Here is a 14,621-nt window from a genome sequence, read left to right on the forward strand (position 1 = left end):
GTTTTACTACTTCTAAACTCTCCGGGGGTGGGGAGAGAACAGCGCGCAGGTGAGCGCAGGCACATCTTGTTCCAATTTGCGGAGACAAGTGCCACCAACTGGCTTTCTCCTGGGGCGGGGGCCACGTCCCGCGGCTCCCGAGGCTCAGGGGCCACAGGTGGACCCGCTGGGCCGAAGCGAAAAGTCTCTGCTGGGTCCAGCCTGTAAACCTGACGACGCGACAGGGCCCAGTCGGAGCAAAGGTAACAATTTCGCCCAGGCTTTAGAGCCCAGAATTTGAGCCAAATAGGTAAAAGCCGCCCGAGGTCCGGGGGCAGCGACATTTGAACGCCCAACGCCGCTGCCCAACCGAATTTCCCGCTCTAGGCGGCAGCTCGCTTTCCCGGAGCTCTACAGGGCTCGTCACACCGGACGCCCAGCAGGATGCCGCTTTCTGCCGAGTTCCGGAGCCTCTCCCTCCCTACAGGCAATTGGAGGCGCTGTGACCCTCGAACCCTGAATCTAGGTCCGGACCTCGTCTCCTCTACTATCTTTCCTTCCTTCCCCAGGAAGAAAAGCACGTGGGCCATTTTTTCCAGAGCTCCTTGCCAAGCTTTCTGAATTCTTGGGTCTCAATCTGGGAAGGGATTACTCCTCACCATTCCTCTTCTTCCACGTCCCTCTCCCTGCTCCCACGCCCCCAACGAACACTGGGGTCTCCTGCCTTAAACACTGAAACTACCGCCTTGAATATCCTGTTTCCCACTGAGGAATCGCTCAGGTTTCCTGAACTCCTGCCCCTCCGCTCACCCCCTGACCCACTCTCTCACGAGCCCTTGACCTTATGGACCAGGCGGTGCCCCGATCCAAAACATGGCCTCGCCTAGCACTCCAGCCTTTCTGGCATGATTTCTGCCGGGCGCCAAACTTGCTTTATAAATTGAACCACTCCCCCTACACCACTCCACATCTGGATCCCAATGGAGTATTTCTCTGTGCCCTTTGTCTCTCCCATTACTGCTCTCAGCCTAGCTCCATTTATCTGCATCTTCCATGCACAGTCTCCATCAACAAGGTGCTAGTCTGTAATTGGTCACACAATCCTCGTTATTGCACTGAATCCCAGTATCCTGAAGAAAGTTTACCTTTACATCAATCAGACCCATATTTAAAAGCCTCTAATCTTCCCTACATCAGCTTAATAAACTCTCTGAATTTCCTGCTTTTATCACAAGTCCATTGGGAACTCCTCTGCAAATCGTTTATTATTCATTCATTGTTTCCCCTCTCCAGCGTGCTGCTAGTCAACTAATTCTCTTGCTCTCTTTGGTGAATACTTGTATGGGAAAAGACAGCTAACTAAACGTGTGGCAATTTATGCCCTCCCCCAGACAGCAGCGGCAGAATCTCACATTTTTTAGAGAACAATCTTAGACAACGTCTCATTTAAACCCAGTATTTGCAGCTCTGACAAAACTAAGCTTTAAGCTATTTCATATTCAAAACTGAAAGGCTGATTTCTGTTCCACAACCCATTAAAAATTAAAGTTCGTTGGGAATACTGCCACAGGGACTCTGAATTTCCCAGAATTGTGCAGCCTTTCAATATGTATTAAATTTTGTGGTGTAATAGCCATAAACTTTTCCATCTCTGGGAATCCCTTTCTGCCTCCATTACATAGAGCTATCCAAATTATTAGATAAATCCATTGAGAAAATCTTATTCTAAGGTGAATCTAGTTAAATAACTTACTCCCATTTCCCATCTATGGCCTCTTTGATTGAACTGACTTTTTTTACTACACAGCTGGGTATCTCACTTTAAAAGTTCAGTAAGCATAAAATACAACACTTGTAATTGTAATTACAATTTACAAATGTACTTGTAGTTTAATTTACAAGGATATCCCTACTGTATTACAGAAGATGTTTAAAGATGACCTGGGAACCAGTAAAACAGATATTTATTAATGTAACTAACCAACCATAGATCTGACACCTCACCAGGGACCGCTGTAATAAGGCTTCAGAGTCAAACCCTTTCCTTGGAAACCCACAAGGAAAACGATGCGCCCCTTTGGGTGGCTAGCAACAAACTACAGGAGAACAGCTTGTGATGTTTTATACAACAATACACATAGATACAGGTATCCTAATACACAGTAACCACCGTGATCTGGATAATTTCCCAATATTCAAAAACAGACACACTCATATAAATATCAAAAAGAGGAATTAGATTTTTGATCTATGGATGTCAAGGGAAGAGGTGACTGTAATTAGATAGGCAGATGTTTCCATTTGTAGCATTAAAACACTGCAGTGTGTTCAAAGCAAAAATTCAGAGCTAATTAACAACAACCATTAATGAAATTTTTTAAATTCAAGAACCTGTTATTTCCTTTTTAAAAATGACAAAACCCAATATTCTGGATAAATCAAAAGTTTTCAAAAGTAAGATTTCTTGGAAGTTTAGCCCCCTAATCCAATGGCCAGCCAGAAGGTAAAGGGAAATATCTATAGTTCTGTTTGGGAGGGAATGATCTAAGTTAAAGGAATGAACCCTCAAAGAATCTAACCCTGATTATTAAAACACTTTCTGGGCACTTGAGAGTAAAGCTGGTCCTCATTAAACCTACATATCTCTCCCCTTATCTCTAAGTCTGCAGCACCATTTCCTAAATTCTGAAGAGGGAAAGATTCTCTTTAATTTTTGTGCTAGCATCACCTTGACTTTCAGGAAGTAAAACATAAATGTGGCCCGATCTTCCCACCTCCTCAATTGCCAGCCAGTCTTCCAGCCTCCCATCTCTAATGGGGGGGAAGGGGAGAAACCTGCTGATGGAATTCTGCCATCAGTTCAGCTGAAACATCTACAGCAGGCTCTGGCATCCAATCAGCCCATGGCTTTTCAACAGAAAGCATCGATTCCTCTATCCAGCGACCACAGATGCCCCCTCAGACACATTTTTCCTTACCAGAAGCTACCTGAGCTAAGATTGCAACTATCCCCTACTCAGTAAGGGCATTGCCCTCTTTCAAAACAATGCCTGGACAAAGAAGGAGCTACTTAAGGGTCTTTTAACTTGGAGGGACAAGGAAACCCAATGCCAGAGATTGTTCAAGAGTAGTGGAATCACTGGCAGGCTGGCAGCTTTCTGAGTCCACCAAAAGAGGACTGGTCTGGGAAAAGAATTACCCCAGGCTGCCAAAGGGTTAAATATTTGTGAAGGGTAAAACCTGAGCCTCCCGGTTTTTTGTGCTTGCCCGGGGGCCTGCTGGAGATTCAGTATCTCTTGGTTATTTCCTGCGATCACTAAAGCCAGTTTTCAAGAAAACAAGTCACAGGGGTTTGAAATGTCACACCAAGTGACCTGGGCACGGCATATCCAGGGGCCATTCCCAGCTCCCTCCCACCCGGGCCATCCCCCGCCCCCTGCATTTCGGGTCTGGAAAGAAAATAAACCAAGGACACGCCAGACTGGTTCTGGGTGGACTTATTTTCCCTGGCAGCCTCGATCCTAGCGGGGGCTTGTTGTGGCTCCTTCAGTGTATCGCTTGCAGGTGATGCCAAATGCAGATAAGGAGCCGCCGCACGGCCTTCTCCTCTGTCTAGACGGGGGAATTAATAAATGCAGCGGGATTGATCACGTCGCGCATCCACTCCGGGGACAGCGCCGAGGACGAGCCTCATGGCCCCCCTGTTCGCCCCGGGGCGCGCGGGCTGGCCTCGCTGCTCGGCGGCAGGGCCCGGGTGGCAGGCGGGCGAGGCGCCCGGGGGTGGGGGTTCGGGCTTCCAGACCCGCGGGAAAAGAAACGCAGGCGGGGGGCCGAGTGCACCCGGCCGAAAGTGGAGCGAGGGTCTAGGGGGCCTTGAGGGACGCCAGGCTGGGTCCAGCTGCAGGAGCTGAGGCCAGGTTGAGACGGAAACGCTGGCCCTAGCCAGCCAAACGGACGCCATCGGAACATCGCAGGTTTCCCGGCCCAAACGGGGTCACCCCACCGCCCCGCGGGCTTCTGCCGCGAAACGCCGAGAGTGGAGAGCCAACAGGGAGCGCGCAGGCTTCCGGAAGGTCCTGGGCTCTCACATGCTTCTCTGGGCCTCGCTGGGCCGCACGGGGCGCACGGAGCACAGGGACCCAGCCCCGCCCCCCGCGCGGCGCCCAATCCCCGCCGGGCCCGCCCCTGTCTGCTCGGGAGCACGCGGGGCAGTGGCGCGCGAGGCGCGGGCACCAGCGGTGGGCCCTGCGCGGAGCCTCATCTTCGTTGAAACAAGCCCCAACCCCAACCTGCCTTCGTCCAGCCCTCCCGCTGCACCAACAGCACACAGGAGCAGCATCGATCGGGTTATTATCTTTTTTTATTAAGATCAAAATATTCGTCCCACTATGAACTGGCTGTCCTCACAATAAATAACAATAACTTACGTTTTGTTCGGCAAAGGCTCACACACTCTGTCCTCCGTCGACCGATAATTTAAAACATTTTCAAGGAAAGTCTCGTTTCTACTTTTTTCCGGCAATCATGCGCTTTGGGGGATTGAGTGCCTGTTCCTTTGGATTGCTCCGTCCTCTTCCCCGCTAGAGCCGGGGCGAGGCCACCTGGGAGCGCGGGGCCGGGCGGCGGCAGATGCCCGCATCCGCGTGGGCGAGCTTGGGGCTGGGCCGGCGCGGGACCTGACCTGCGCGTTCTCCACGCACAAGTGGGTGCGTGGGCCGGGGGGCGCGGTAATAGAGCGGCGGCGGCCACGCCGAGCGAGGGAGAAGAGATGGCAGAGCTAACGTTAGTAAACCCAAATTCTGGTTTTGTAAAAAGAAAAGTCCTCGGAGCAGGGCTTTCCAGTCTGGTGAAAGCAGGTTGCGTCCCGGCGCTTTTGGCTATCCCGACCGCTTCTCTCAGTCCTCTCTCTTTAAATAGCAATAATAATAATTACAAAGGCGAGAGAGTTTTCGGAGCTGGAATGGCCTGAGCATGGGTAAGTCTCATGCAGGGAGCATGCGAGGTCCGCGGGCTGGCGGGGAAGGGTCCCCCTCACGTTTCCACGGGACTTGGCACCATGCTGTTGGGGGTGTCCGGGAGCTGCGAGGACAGGGAGGTCACGTCGCTGCCGGAGGAGTTGCCTAGGGAGCCAGACTCAGAGAAGGAGACCTGGGGCAGCGGAGACACCGGGAAGGAGCGGGTGAAGAAGCGCCCGAGCTGGTTTTCCCGGGCCACCTACTCCCAAAGGTGTCTCTTGGGGACAAGCCACCGGCTGGGAGCAGGCCCTTGGATAAGTCGGCCAGGTCCCCAAGCGCACGCAGGGGTATTAGGGCGGGGCTGCGGGTTGGGTAATCCCTCGACCTCCCCTGCGAGCGCTTTAATCCAGGGAGACCTGGTTTAGAGCGAATTAATGAGCCGGGTGCGGTTGCAGCTACCCACCTCCCCCCAACCCCCCAAGCCCCTCATCCCCTGAGAAACCCCCACCCCTTCCCACCTTGGCTAAGTGGCTAAATCCACCCCACCTCCCCCGGAGTCCTGAGTTCCGGGCGGGTAGAGCAGGGCCTCACCAGCTGCTGGAAGGCGGGTTGGTCCAGGTCACTCTGGAGGGCGAACTCGCTGAGCGCTTTCCATGGCGGCTGGTACGTCTGCACCTCAACTGCACTGCCCTGCACGGCGCTCTCGTGACGGATGGGGCTGCCCGCCACCAGGGGCGTCCCGGTCAGTCCCTGCAGGCTCTGCGGGACAAGCAGGAGAGAGGGTGGAAGATGCTCGAATTAGGTCTTGCGTTTCCCGACATCTTTGAGACTGGGGCCCCAGGCACTGGCACGTGATTTGGAGCCTGAAACGGTTTAGGGGAGGCATACACTTGTCCGCAGCCGAGTGAGCCCGCCTTATCCAGTGCAAATTCCTCGGGCCCAAAAACAGCCACCATAGGCCAGCCTCGGTCCTGGAAGCCAACATGGCAAGGGAACGAACGTGAAGCCTGCGTTCCCATCCCTCTCCAGGTTTACAGAGGAAAAGTGTTCAAACCGAGTCATGCTGAGAGAAGGACACAACCCGCCCCGACTTGCTGGCTCTGGCAAACATGCCACCTGGAACTCCGAACTACGCCCCAGACCCCAACTCTGGTCTGCCGCTGGAACTGGGGAAGACCTGACCTCGGATACAGTAATTAAGAAGCCTTCAACCTCAAGGTAAGCCTTGCTCTGAAAGCACCAACACACGCTATTGGGGAGCCCAGTTCCCCCTGGATCTCCCGAGAGCCGGCCCAGAAATGGGCACGCAGATGCCGCAGGGCGAACCCGAGGCTCCACCCGATCCGATCCTCCAGCTCCCAGTCTCTCACCGTCTTGTCATTGTGCTGCTGCTGCTGCAGCTGCTTCATGAGGATGGATTTCTTCTTGTCCTTGCACCGCTTGTTCTGGAACCAGACGCGTATGACCCGCGGGCTCAGGCCGGTCATCTCCACCAGCTGCTCCTTCATAAGCGCGTCGGGCCGCGGGTTAGCGGCGTAGCACGTCCGCAGAGTGTGCAGCTGCTTCTCGTTGAGCACGGTCCGCACGCGGGTTGTCTTCTCGGTCTGTTTGTGCACGTGCGGACGCAGCGAGGGCTGCCGGCCCGATCCCGGGTCTGCAAGGGAGCGAGAGATGAGAGAGTGACCGCCACTCACTCTCCCTGTGCCCGGCCCCGCGGCGGCCGAGTCCTCCGAGGCCCGATTTCGTTTCTCGTTTATTCCGTTTATTTCGTTTTATTGTTCGTCTTCTCTCCCTTTCCGTCTGTTCGCCCTACCCGGAAAAAGGTGTGCATTTTCGTCCCTTCCCTAGTTCCTCCACAGGGCTCTCCCCGCAGCGATCTCGCCAGCGCGCAAGCGGGGCATGGGAGTTCCGAGCTAGGCCTGTGCGGGACGGGAGTGGCCGACCCCCGCTGTGCTTCCTCCACTTACCAGACCCTAGGAATGCCCGCGTGGGTTCCGCGGGACGAGGGAAGCTCTCCGGAAGAAGTCGGAGTTTCAGAGGAAGAGGAAGGAGGCGCGCCCGGGACTCTGGAGGGGGAAAGGGGAAGGGGACCCACACGGACCCCAAGCGCCGCGCTGCCTCGGAATTGGGGGGCTTGTCTCCCGCTCCCGGGTGGCCCCCAAGAGCCCTTCTCCCTGATTCAGAGGCCTCTCGGACAGGGCCAGGCCGTGTGTCGCGAAGACCTGCCCTGGGGCGCGAGTGGGCCTCCAGGGCCTGGAACGGTTCCTTTCTGCCCACCCTCGGGCCTCGGCCCGCCGGGTCTCCTCCCTCAAGGCTCCAGGTTCCCTGGCCCAGCGGCCGCCCTCCCGGCCCGCGCGCAGCCGCTGGCACTTTCCTCACTCGGCCTTGGGTTCTCTCAACCCCAGGTTAAGTAGAATCGGGTATTTAGGGCCGGATTCCCGCGGCCCGCAACCCGCAACCCGCAGCAAACAAAAGGGAGCCCCTCCGACACCCGAGCCCAGGGTGCCCTCAACACTGGCTTCATCCTGCTTCCGCACTCCCATCTGAACCAGGTTTCGATACAAGTCTCACTGTTTCAATTTATATCCTCTTCTGGGCATATCTAGATCTGGATAAATATTTACAAACAGCCCATCTAGCCCAATTTTCTCATTCTATACGGGAATAAAGGGAGGACCAAAGGAAGTGGGAGCACTTCAAGCACACAGCACCCTGAGGCTCAGCCTGGTCTAGAGGTTGGTGCTTCAGGTCTGTGGCTACTTGCTGGTAACTGCTCAGCCAGAGTCACTGTTCCTACCCGGTAACCACACACTTAGAACCCACCTCTGGGCATCTCCTGATTAGGACCCAGAGCATCCCCTGAGGTGTATGATCCCTGAGTCCACTGTACGTCCACTCCTTCCCCACCGAGAAACGTTTGGCTAAGTTGTTCATCAAACTGGGCCTCAAAAGACAAATGCAGACACTAGCTCTTTGTTGAGTGGTTAGCCTTCAGAGCTGTCCTTACGGGTGGGCTTCTGGCTGGCTGAACCCACCTCTAGGCTGGGAACTGTATTCCTTACACACATACCCCCAGGCAAACCTATCTTTTCTCTCTGACGACACACATACTGCTTGAAATTCCGAGTACAAGTTCCACAGACAAAGTCACCACTTCAGATTCCCCGTGATCATTCACCTTCCTGCTCCTACTACTGTGTTCCACATATTCCTGATCACGGACAACACAATTCCCCACTATTCTGCACACTCATACACACAATCCCGGCTCACATTTACCCACATGCAATTTTTCCCCGTCACACGAACACACACTCAGCCGCGTTCCTAACACAGGGTTCTGAACTCACCCAGAAAACCCCACACTGCAGGCAAACGGAAATACACCCGAGTGACAACTTTTCGTCCGATCACAACCACCCCCCATACGAACACACACCCATGCACTCACTCCCGAGCCGGCGGCGCAGTACCAGGCGCAAGCGGCTTACCTGGTAGATGCAGGCCGCGGGCGCCGGGGAGCGGGCCGGGGCTGCGCGGGCTGCCGGCCGCAGCGCGCTCGAGCAGGAGGCCGTGGTCGGCGCGGCAGAGCAGCTCGTGCTCCCGCAGCGAGAACTCGTCGCCGGGCAGCAGCTGGCGGCTGCACACGGAACAGCGGAAACACTCGATGTGGTACACGCTGTCCCGCGCCCGCATCACCAGATCGCTGCTGCTGAAGCCCACCTGGCACTTGGCGCACTTGATGCCGAAGAGCCTGCGGGCCCAAGGCACGGGCGGTGGTGTCAGCACGGGGCCTGAGGCCGGCCTCGCCTGCCGGGCTGCTACCCACCCCGGGCACGCGCGCCCAGGACGTTTTGTGGCCCAGAGGGAGGCTGCGGGGACCAGCCCTCGGGGGGTTCCCAGGCCAGGAGGTGTGCGGCGGCACGCGTTCGGGGTTGGGGGCCGTGTTCTGCCCGCGCCGGGGCGCGCGGGCGGCCCGCCATCCTCGAGCCCCGGCCCAGCGGGCGGTGGCGCAGCCCGGGCTCTCGCGGGCCTCACCTGACGTAGTCCCGCTTGCAGTAGGTCTTCCCGTCTCTCACGAAGCACGTGCACGTCTCGTCCAGGTACTGGCTGCACTCGGCGCACTTGAGGCAGGCGGCGTGCCACTCGAGGTCGGGCGACACCCGCAGGATAAACTGGTCGTGGATCTGACTCCCGCAGCCCACGCACATGGCCGTCCCGGGCTTCTCTGCCGGGGAAGGGCGCGGGGCCCGTGTCAGGCCTGGCTGCCCGGACCCCGGCCGAGGCCGCTCCAGCCCCAACCCAACCCGCTGGCGCTCTCGCTCTCTTTCAAGAATTGCGACCACAAGAAAAAGGAAATGGGCTTTCCATAAGTCCAGACAATTGGAAACGAAAAAACAAAATCTTCTGAATTTGCGAAGGCTTTCTGTCTTCCCCCATCCCCCTCCCCGATTTTTTTCGCTATTACATTCACTTGGACACAGGCGTTTTATCGATATATCTTGTAACTAAAATATAACAAGTCAGTGAGAAGAAAGAGTAAATGGACATTTAAACCCTGCGGACGCCACACTATCAATACTGGACGGTGATGTTCCGGCATTGCCGTCCGCACACTCCCTCTCACAGCGACTCCCTCCTATCCCAATACAGACACATCAGCTTTCGGCGGAGTCTCCGCTCATCCTCTGACATTTCTTAGTTTAAATATCCCACATCAAGCTAGAGAAATCTTCCTTATTGGAAAGGCCGAAAGACAAGCAAGCAAGCAAGCAAACAAAAAAGCCCACATCCCTAAATCAAACCTATTGCCTTAGCGCGAAACAGAAGCAGATTTCACAGCCTGAGGTCAGCCTAGCAGGCTTGAGAAAGAGTGTTTAATTATAAACTAAAACAACAGGATTCCAACGGATAAGCGGTCCTGCAGGAAAATGCATTCGTTTTCTTTTTTTTCTCTCCCAGTGTCCTGTCAAATAGAAGCCACTTGTAGAATCCACTAAACATTCTTCTGCGTTAGAAATATTGCATATTAAGCACACACACATAACAACGCACACACACACACAGGAAGACTTACTCTTGGAATGATCCCCCATAGTACCCAGAAAAGGATAATGAAAAATAATATCCACCATGCAGAAAAGAGATGTGCGCAAAGCGTGCGGCCAGGGGCAGAAGGACGAAGGTCGCGCGCCCAGCCTCGGCTCTTTTGCTAACTAACTCCTCCTGCCCCGCGGAGTTGAAGGAGCGATTCCGCACCGGCCCGCACGCAGCATGACGTCAGCACGCATTCGCCCGTGGCCGGAGCTGGGGGCGGGACCTGTGGCGTCACGAAGCTTCCCCAGAACCGCTGGGGATGCAGGGGAGGTGTTGGGGACCTGGGGGCCGATGGGCGGGTTAGATTGGGTGGAAGGCGGGGGTGACGGAGGATTGGCTGGGAGGAAATGGGCTAACCCTGATTGGCCCAGAGTGAACAATGGAGCGCAGCCCCCCCTCCCCTGAAATGTACAAGGATCCTCACTCTGGCGCTGGGTCGGGCTATCCCGGCTGGACCTTGTGTCACCGCTGAGCTGTCTCTGCTGCCGCCGCAGCTCTGAACTTCCTCTTGGACTTGCGGTGCGGTCTCCCAAGGCGCGCTCGAGCAGGGTGATGGATACCTGGGGGAGTGAAGGGGGGCCTGTCCTTTAGATGCTCCCTTGTTTCCTTAAAAAAAAAAAAAAAATCCACTCTCTTAGGACGAGAGCTGGGGGGAAGGGTGGTCTGTTTGGACAAGACCTTCAACCGTCCAGCCGGTCACCGTTCTCCTCTCAGGCGCCTTTGTTCTCAGGGTCCAAGCTAGAGAGAGAGGTTAAGGGTTTGGATAAACTCTGTTTAGACTTCCCCACCCGTCCGCCTGTGGAAAACTTCTCCCAGTTGGAGCGTTAGGTGGGTAACGCCAGAACGCAGAATCCGAAGACGATCACCGGATCCAGATTCGAGCCTTGACTTGCATTTGGGGCGGGAGTGTAATTTGACACGGACTCCCCCATTCTTTCCCCACTCGAATAGCACAGCTCCTTCTAGGAACAAGGCTGGGGTCGAATGTGTGTCTCACTTCCAGAATAAATGATATTTATAAACTCTTCTGTTTTATTTCACAAACCAACTGCAACGCAAATAATCAGAAACAAATGTGGCGCGCGGGGTAATTTACTATCTGTGTAGCGGCTTGTCGTTCCTTAGAAAACCCGCGACTTCTGAGCAGAGTCCAGGCATTTTTCTTTCAAAGAAATCTCTGTGGGTTTTGTTTGAAAGGGTTCAAGAACTGGCCCATGAATTATAAATAACATTTATCCAACCATGGTGGCTGTCGTTGTTTTCCCATTAAAAGGTGTACCAAGAACTTGGTGCGCGATGGGACGCAGGTGGGCGCCTGGGAATAAAATGTCTCCACGGGAACCCCAGATCCCGGCCCAAGTCGGCCTGAGGGCGCGGTCGAGCTCGGCGGCCCTTCTGCTAAAAACCTAGGGCTGGTTGGCCTCACACTCTGGGCTGCTCGCCGGGAAATGGGCGCAGCCAAGCGCGAAAGGAGAGGCTTTGCGCAGAGCTGGGGCTAGGCCCTCAGCGCACACTGAACTCACTACTGGATGACGGCCCGCCACCCAGCGCTGTGCTGAGCGCTTCACGTGGTGGCCCCGTCGGTCTTGTAAGGCTTTTAACCACTGCCACTACCTTTGGAACGCCTGGTCTTTCTCACCCGTCTGGTTCTTCAGTACAGTTTACCAGCCGCTGTGCCAACAGGCCATTTCTTGCGTCTTTGGCCACTAGTGCCCCAAACAGCGCTCGCCCTGAGTGTGTGTGGAGCATGTCGGGGCGGGGACAATGCTGTGTGTCTATGAAAATAAACGGGGTTGAGGAGCGAGGGGACGGGTATGGGTGGGTATGTCTGCACCAGGCCACTCTGTGACCTCAGGCACTTTATTTTACTTCTCTGACCCTCGGTTTCCTCATCTGTAAAATGAGGGATAAAAATAATATCTACCTCTACTATTGTAAGGATTAAAGCATTCTCTGGAAAAGGCTTAGAACAATATCTGGAGCATAATAAGTGCAATACATGGTAACTATGATCATCACAATTATGGCTGTATCTTTGTGCTGGGAGCCTCTGTGTATGCTGTGCCTTTCCTGTGTGCGGTGCCTGCGTGCCTCTGGGCGTGGAGGGGAGGTCTACGTATATCTGTGTGTGTGTCATCTGATGATTTCTTTGTGCATTTCCATGTGTGCTTGCTCTGTGTGTATCTCCTGTGGGGCTGGAGGATCAGAAACTGTGGACTGAGTGCAAAATTTGTGTACAAATAATGTCTGTGTATCTGGGTGCCGTCTCAGAATGGGGAGGAGGCTTGTGGTAGGCGTGCTTCCCTAGTGAACTAGGAGGTGCTCCTGGCTGGTTGGCCTCTCTCTCCAGCCGCTCTGGGCCTGGCCAGACTGTCAGCACCCAACTAGGAGCAAGCAGATCAATTAACTCAATGGCACAGGCGGCCAGGAGGGGGAGGCTCTGTGTTGGAATCCTAGGTCCAGACTTTTAACACTCTCCTGCCAAGAGGAGAAATTCCTCCTTACCAGAAAAAAGCCAATTCTTCGAGACCCTATTAGGGAGGAGGGGGAGGTGGTGATTTCTCCTGAGATGTCAGGTAGCTGGGTCAAGAACTAATATTTCTTTAGTCTCCATCATGGGCGAAGCCCCTGTTATTAGCCTATTAGGTCTTTACCGCAATATTATGAGGTGGGTAGTATTAGACTCATTTAGTCCATGAGGAAACTGAGGCTTAAGGAGGTGACGTGATTGCTTCTGGTCACAGGGTAAGTCAGAGTTGGCATTCAAAGCAGGGCTGCCTGGCTCCATCTCCCTTGCTTCTTTCACTGTGCAGTTGAAGACCCACATGGGTGTGGTTCCATCACTCACCAGCTTCACTTCTCTGGAGCTGTAAAACCACGGACCAGTTTCAGGATCCCTCCGTGTGGGTCTCCTGGGTCACAGCCATCCTTGGGAGACCAGCACCGGAGTGAGAGAAGTGAAAATCCTCTTCCCCCGCCACAGCCACAAGACACCATTGATCTGGCCCCGCCCTGGTTCTCTGCTTCCTGGCTGCTCCCAGGGTCCCCTTCTCCATGTCCCAGGCTACAGCACACGGGAGATCTGGGAGCCTCCTTTCCTGGGCTTTAGATCACTCTCTGTCCTTACTGGGAATAGCAACTTGAGCTCCATAGCTCTGTATTATCCCATAAAACTAGTCCCGGGGGCTTCCCTGGTGGCGCAGTGGTTGAGAGTCCGCCTGCCGATGCAGGGGAAACAGGTTCGTGCCCCGGTCCGGGAGGATCCCACGTGCCGCGGAGCGGCTGGGCCCGTGAGCCATGGCTGCTGAGCCTGCGCGTCCGGAGCCTGTGCTCCGGAACGGGAGAGGCCACAACAGTGAGAGGCCCACATACCGCAAAAAAAAAAAAAAAACTAGCCCAGCTATGACCCTCTTCCTGAGAAGACTGCAGAAGCACAAAGAGGTCTCTCTGGATTCCTTCTCCCCAAACCTCCCCCCACACCATCTCTGTTGCCTTAAACTCTACTCACAATTCTCCTGAAAGATAGGCTTATTGTGCAGAAATCCTTGAGAAATCACAGAACAGGTGGTCATTCACGATACAGGGATAGCAGCTCCTACCCTGGGAACAAGTCCTGAAAGAAAGAGCAGGAAAGCACTAGGCATGGGACCAGGGCCTAGGAGCAGATCACAGAGCAGGCCAGGTCACCTAAAGCAAACCAGGCTTTATTATTTTACAGTTTTGCTTAGTCAATCCTCCGTTCTTCCTTCCTTCTAGAACTCTAGAATGAATACGCTGGAAGACCCTTTGGAGACTTTCTCTTTCAGACCCTTGTTTGACAGAGAAAAATCTGCAGCCCAGAGAGGTGGTCATCCTCGCCCAGCCTGTCCGTCCTCAAGCTCAGAGCCCCCAGACAGCTCCTACAGGCCCACATGTGCGCACACGCGCTCCATTTCCTTCCCCACTAACCGCCTTGCTGTTCTTACCCACTCAGGAGAGCTTTACCTGCCAGGAGATGATTTGTCTCCTATTTGTAATGGAAATGCATATGTGGGAAGGAATGTGGGGCTTAACCTATATCTTCAGTATCATCATGATCGTCATGGCTAACATATAGGACTCTCACTTGGGGCCACCTTCACACACATGACTGCCTGTATGCTCACAACAATTTCAGGAAGGAGTTACTATTGTTAAAATTATCCTCATTTCACAGATAAGGACACTGAGGCTTGGAGACGTTAAGTAATTTGTCCCAGGTTACATAGCTCGTGGAGCCAGGCTCTCTGCCTCCGGAGCTTGCTGGTGGAATCATTACACTATCTTGCATCTTGATCACTCACAAAGGGCATGTCACAGGCATAGTGCCCACCCAACACAAAGGAAGCTGTTGCCAGTGATGGGAGCATTAAACCCACTGTGAGTGTCAGAGAGGAAACTGAGGGCCAATGACCTGTCATCTAGCATATAAGTGACAGAAATGGAGCTGGAAGCCAAGTCCCCTGACCCAGACCAGGGGTCTTCCTGCTGGAGTCCTTTAGGATGGGATTCTGTTACTGCCCACCTGAGGACCAGGCCTCCTCCTCTGCCTCCTGCCTCCATTCCCCTCCC

At 54.5% G+C, this 14,621-nt stretch overlaps 1 protein-coding gene across 1 annotated transcript; it reads right to left on the bottom strand.

The window, feature by feature from the left end:
- Positions 1–5,010: 5,010 nt before the first annotated feature.
- ISL2 (ISL LIM homeobox 2) lies at positions 5,011–10,069 on the bottom strand (the record flags this gene model as incomplete). Its single annotated transcript, XM_082649548.1, has 6 exons — positions 5,011–5,127; positions 5,526–5,693; positions 6,305–6,588; positions 8,426–8,688; positions 8,973–9,162; positions 10,012–10,069. 6 exons carry the CDS (start codon positions 10,067–10,069, stop codon positions 5,011–5,013), a joined length of 1,080 nt encoding a protein of 359 aa, XP_082505674.1.
- Positions 10,070–14,621: the final 4,552 nt, after the last annotated feature.

This window comes from Grampus griseus (genome assembly GCF_964374135.1).
Source record: "Grampus griseus genome assembly, chromosome: 2".
NCBI lineage: Eukaryota > Metazoa > Chordata > Mammalia > Artiodactyla > Delphinidae > Grampus > Grampus griseus.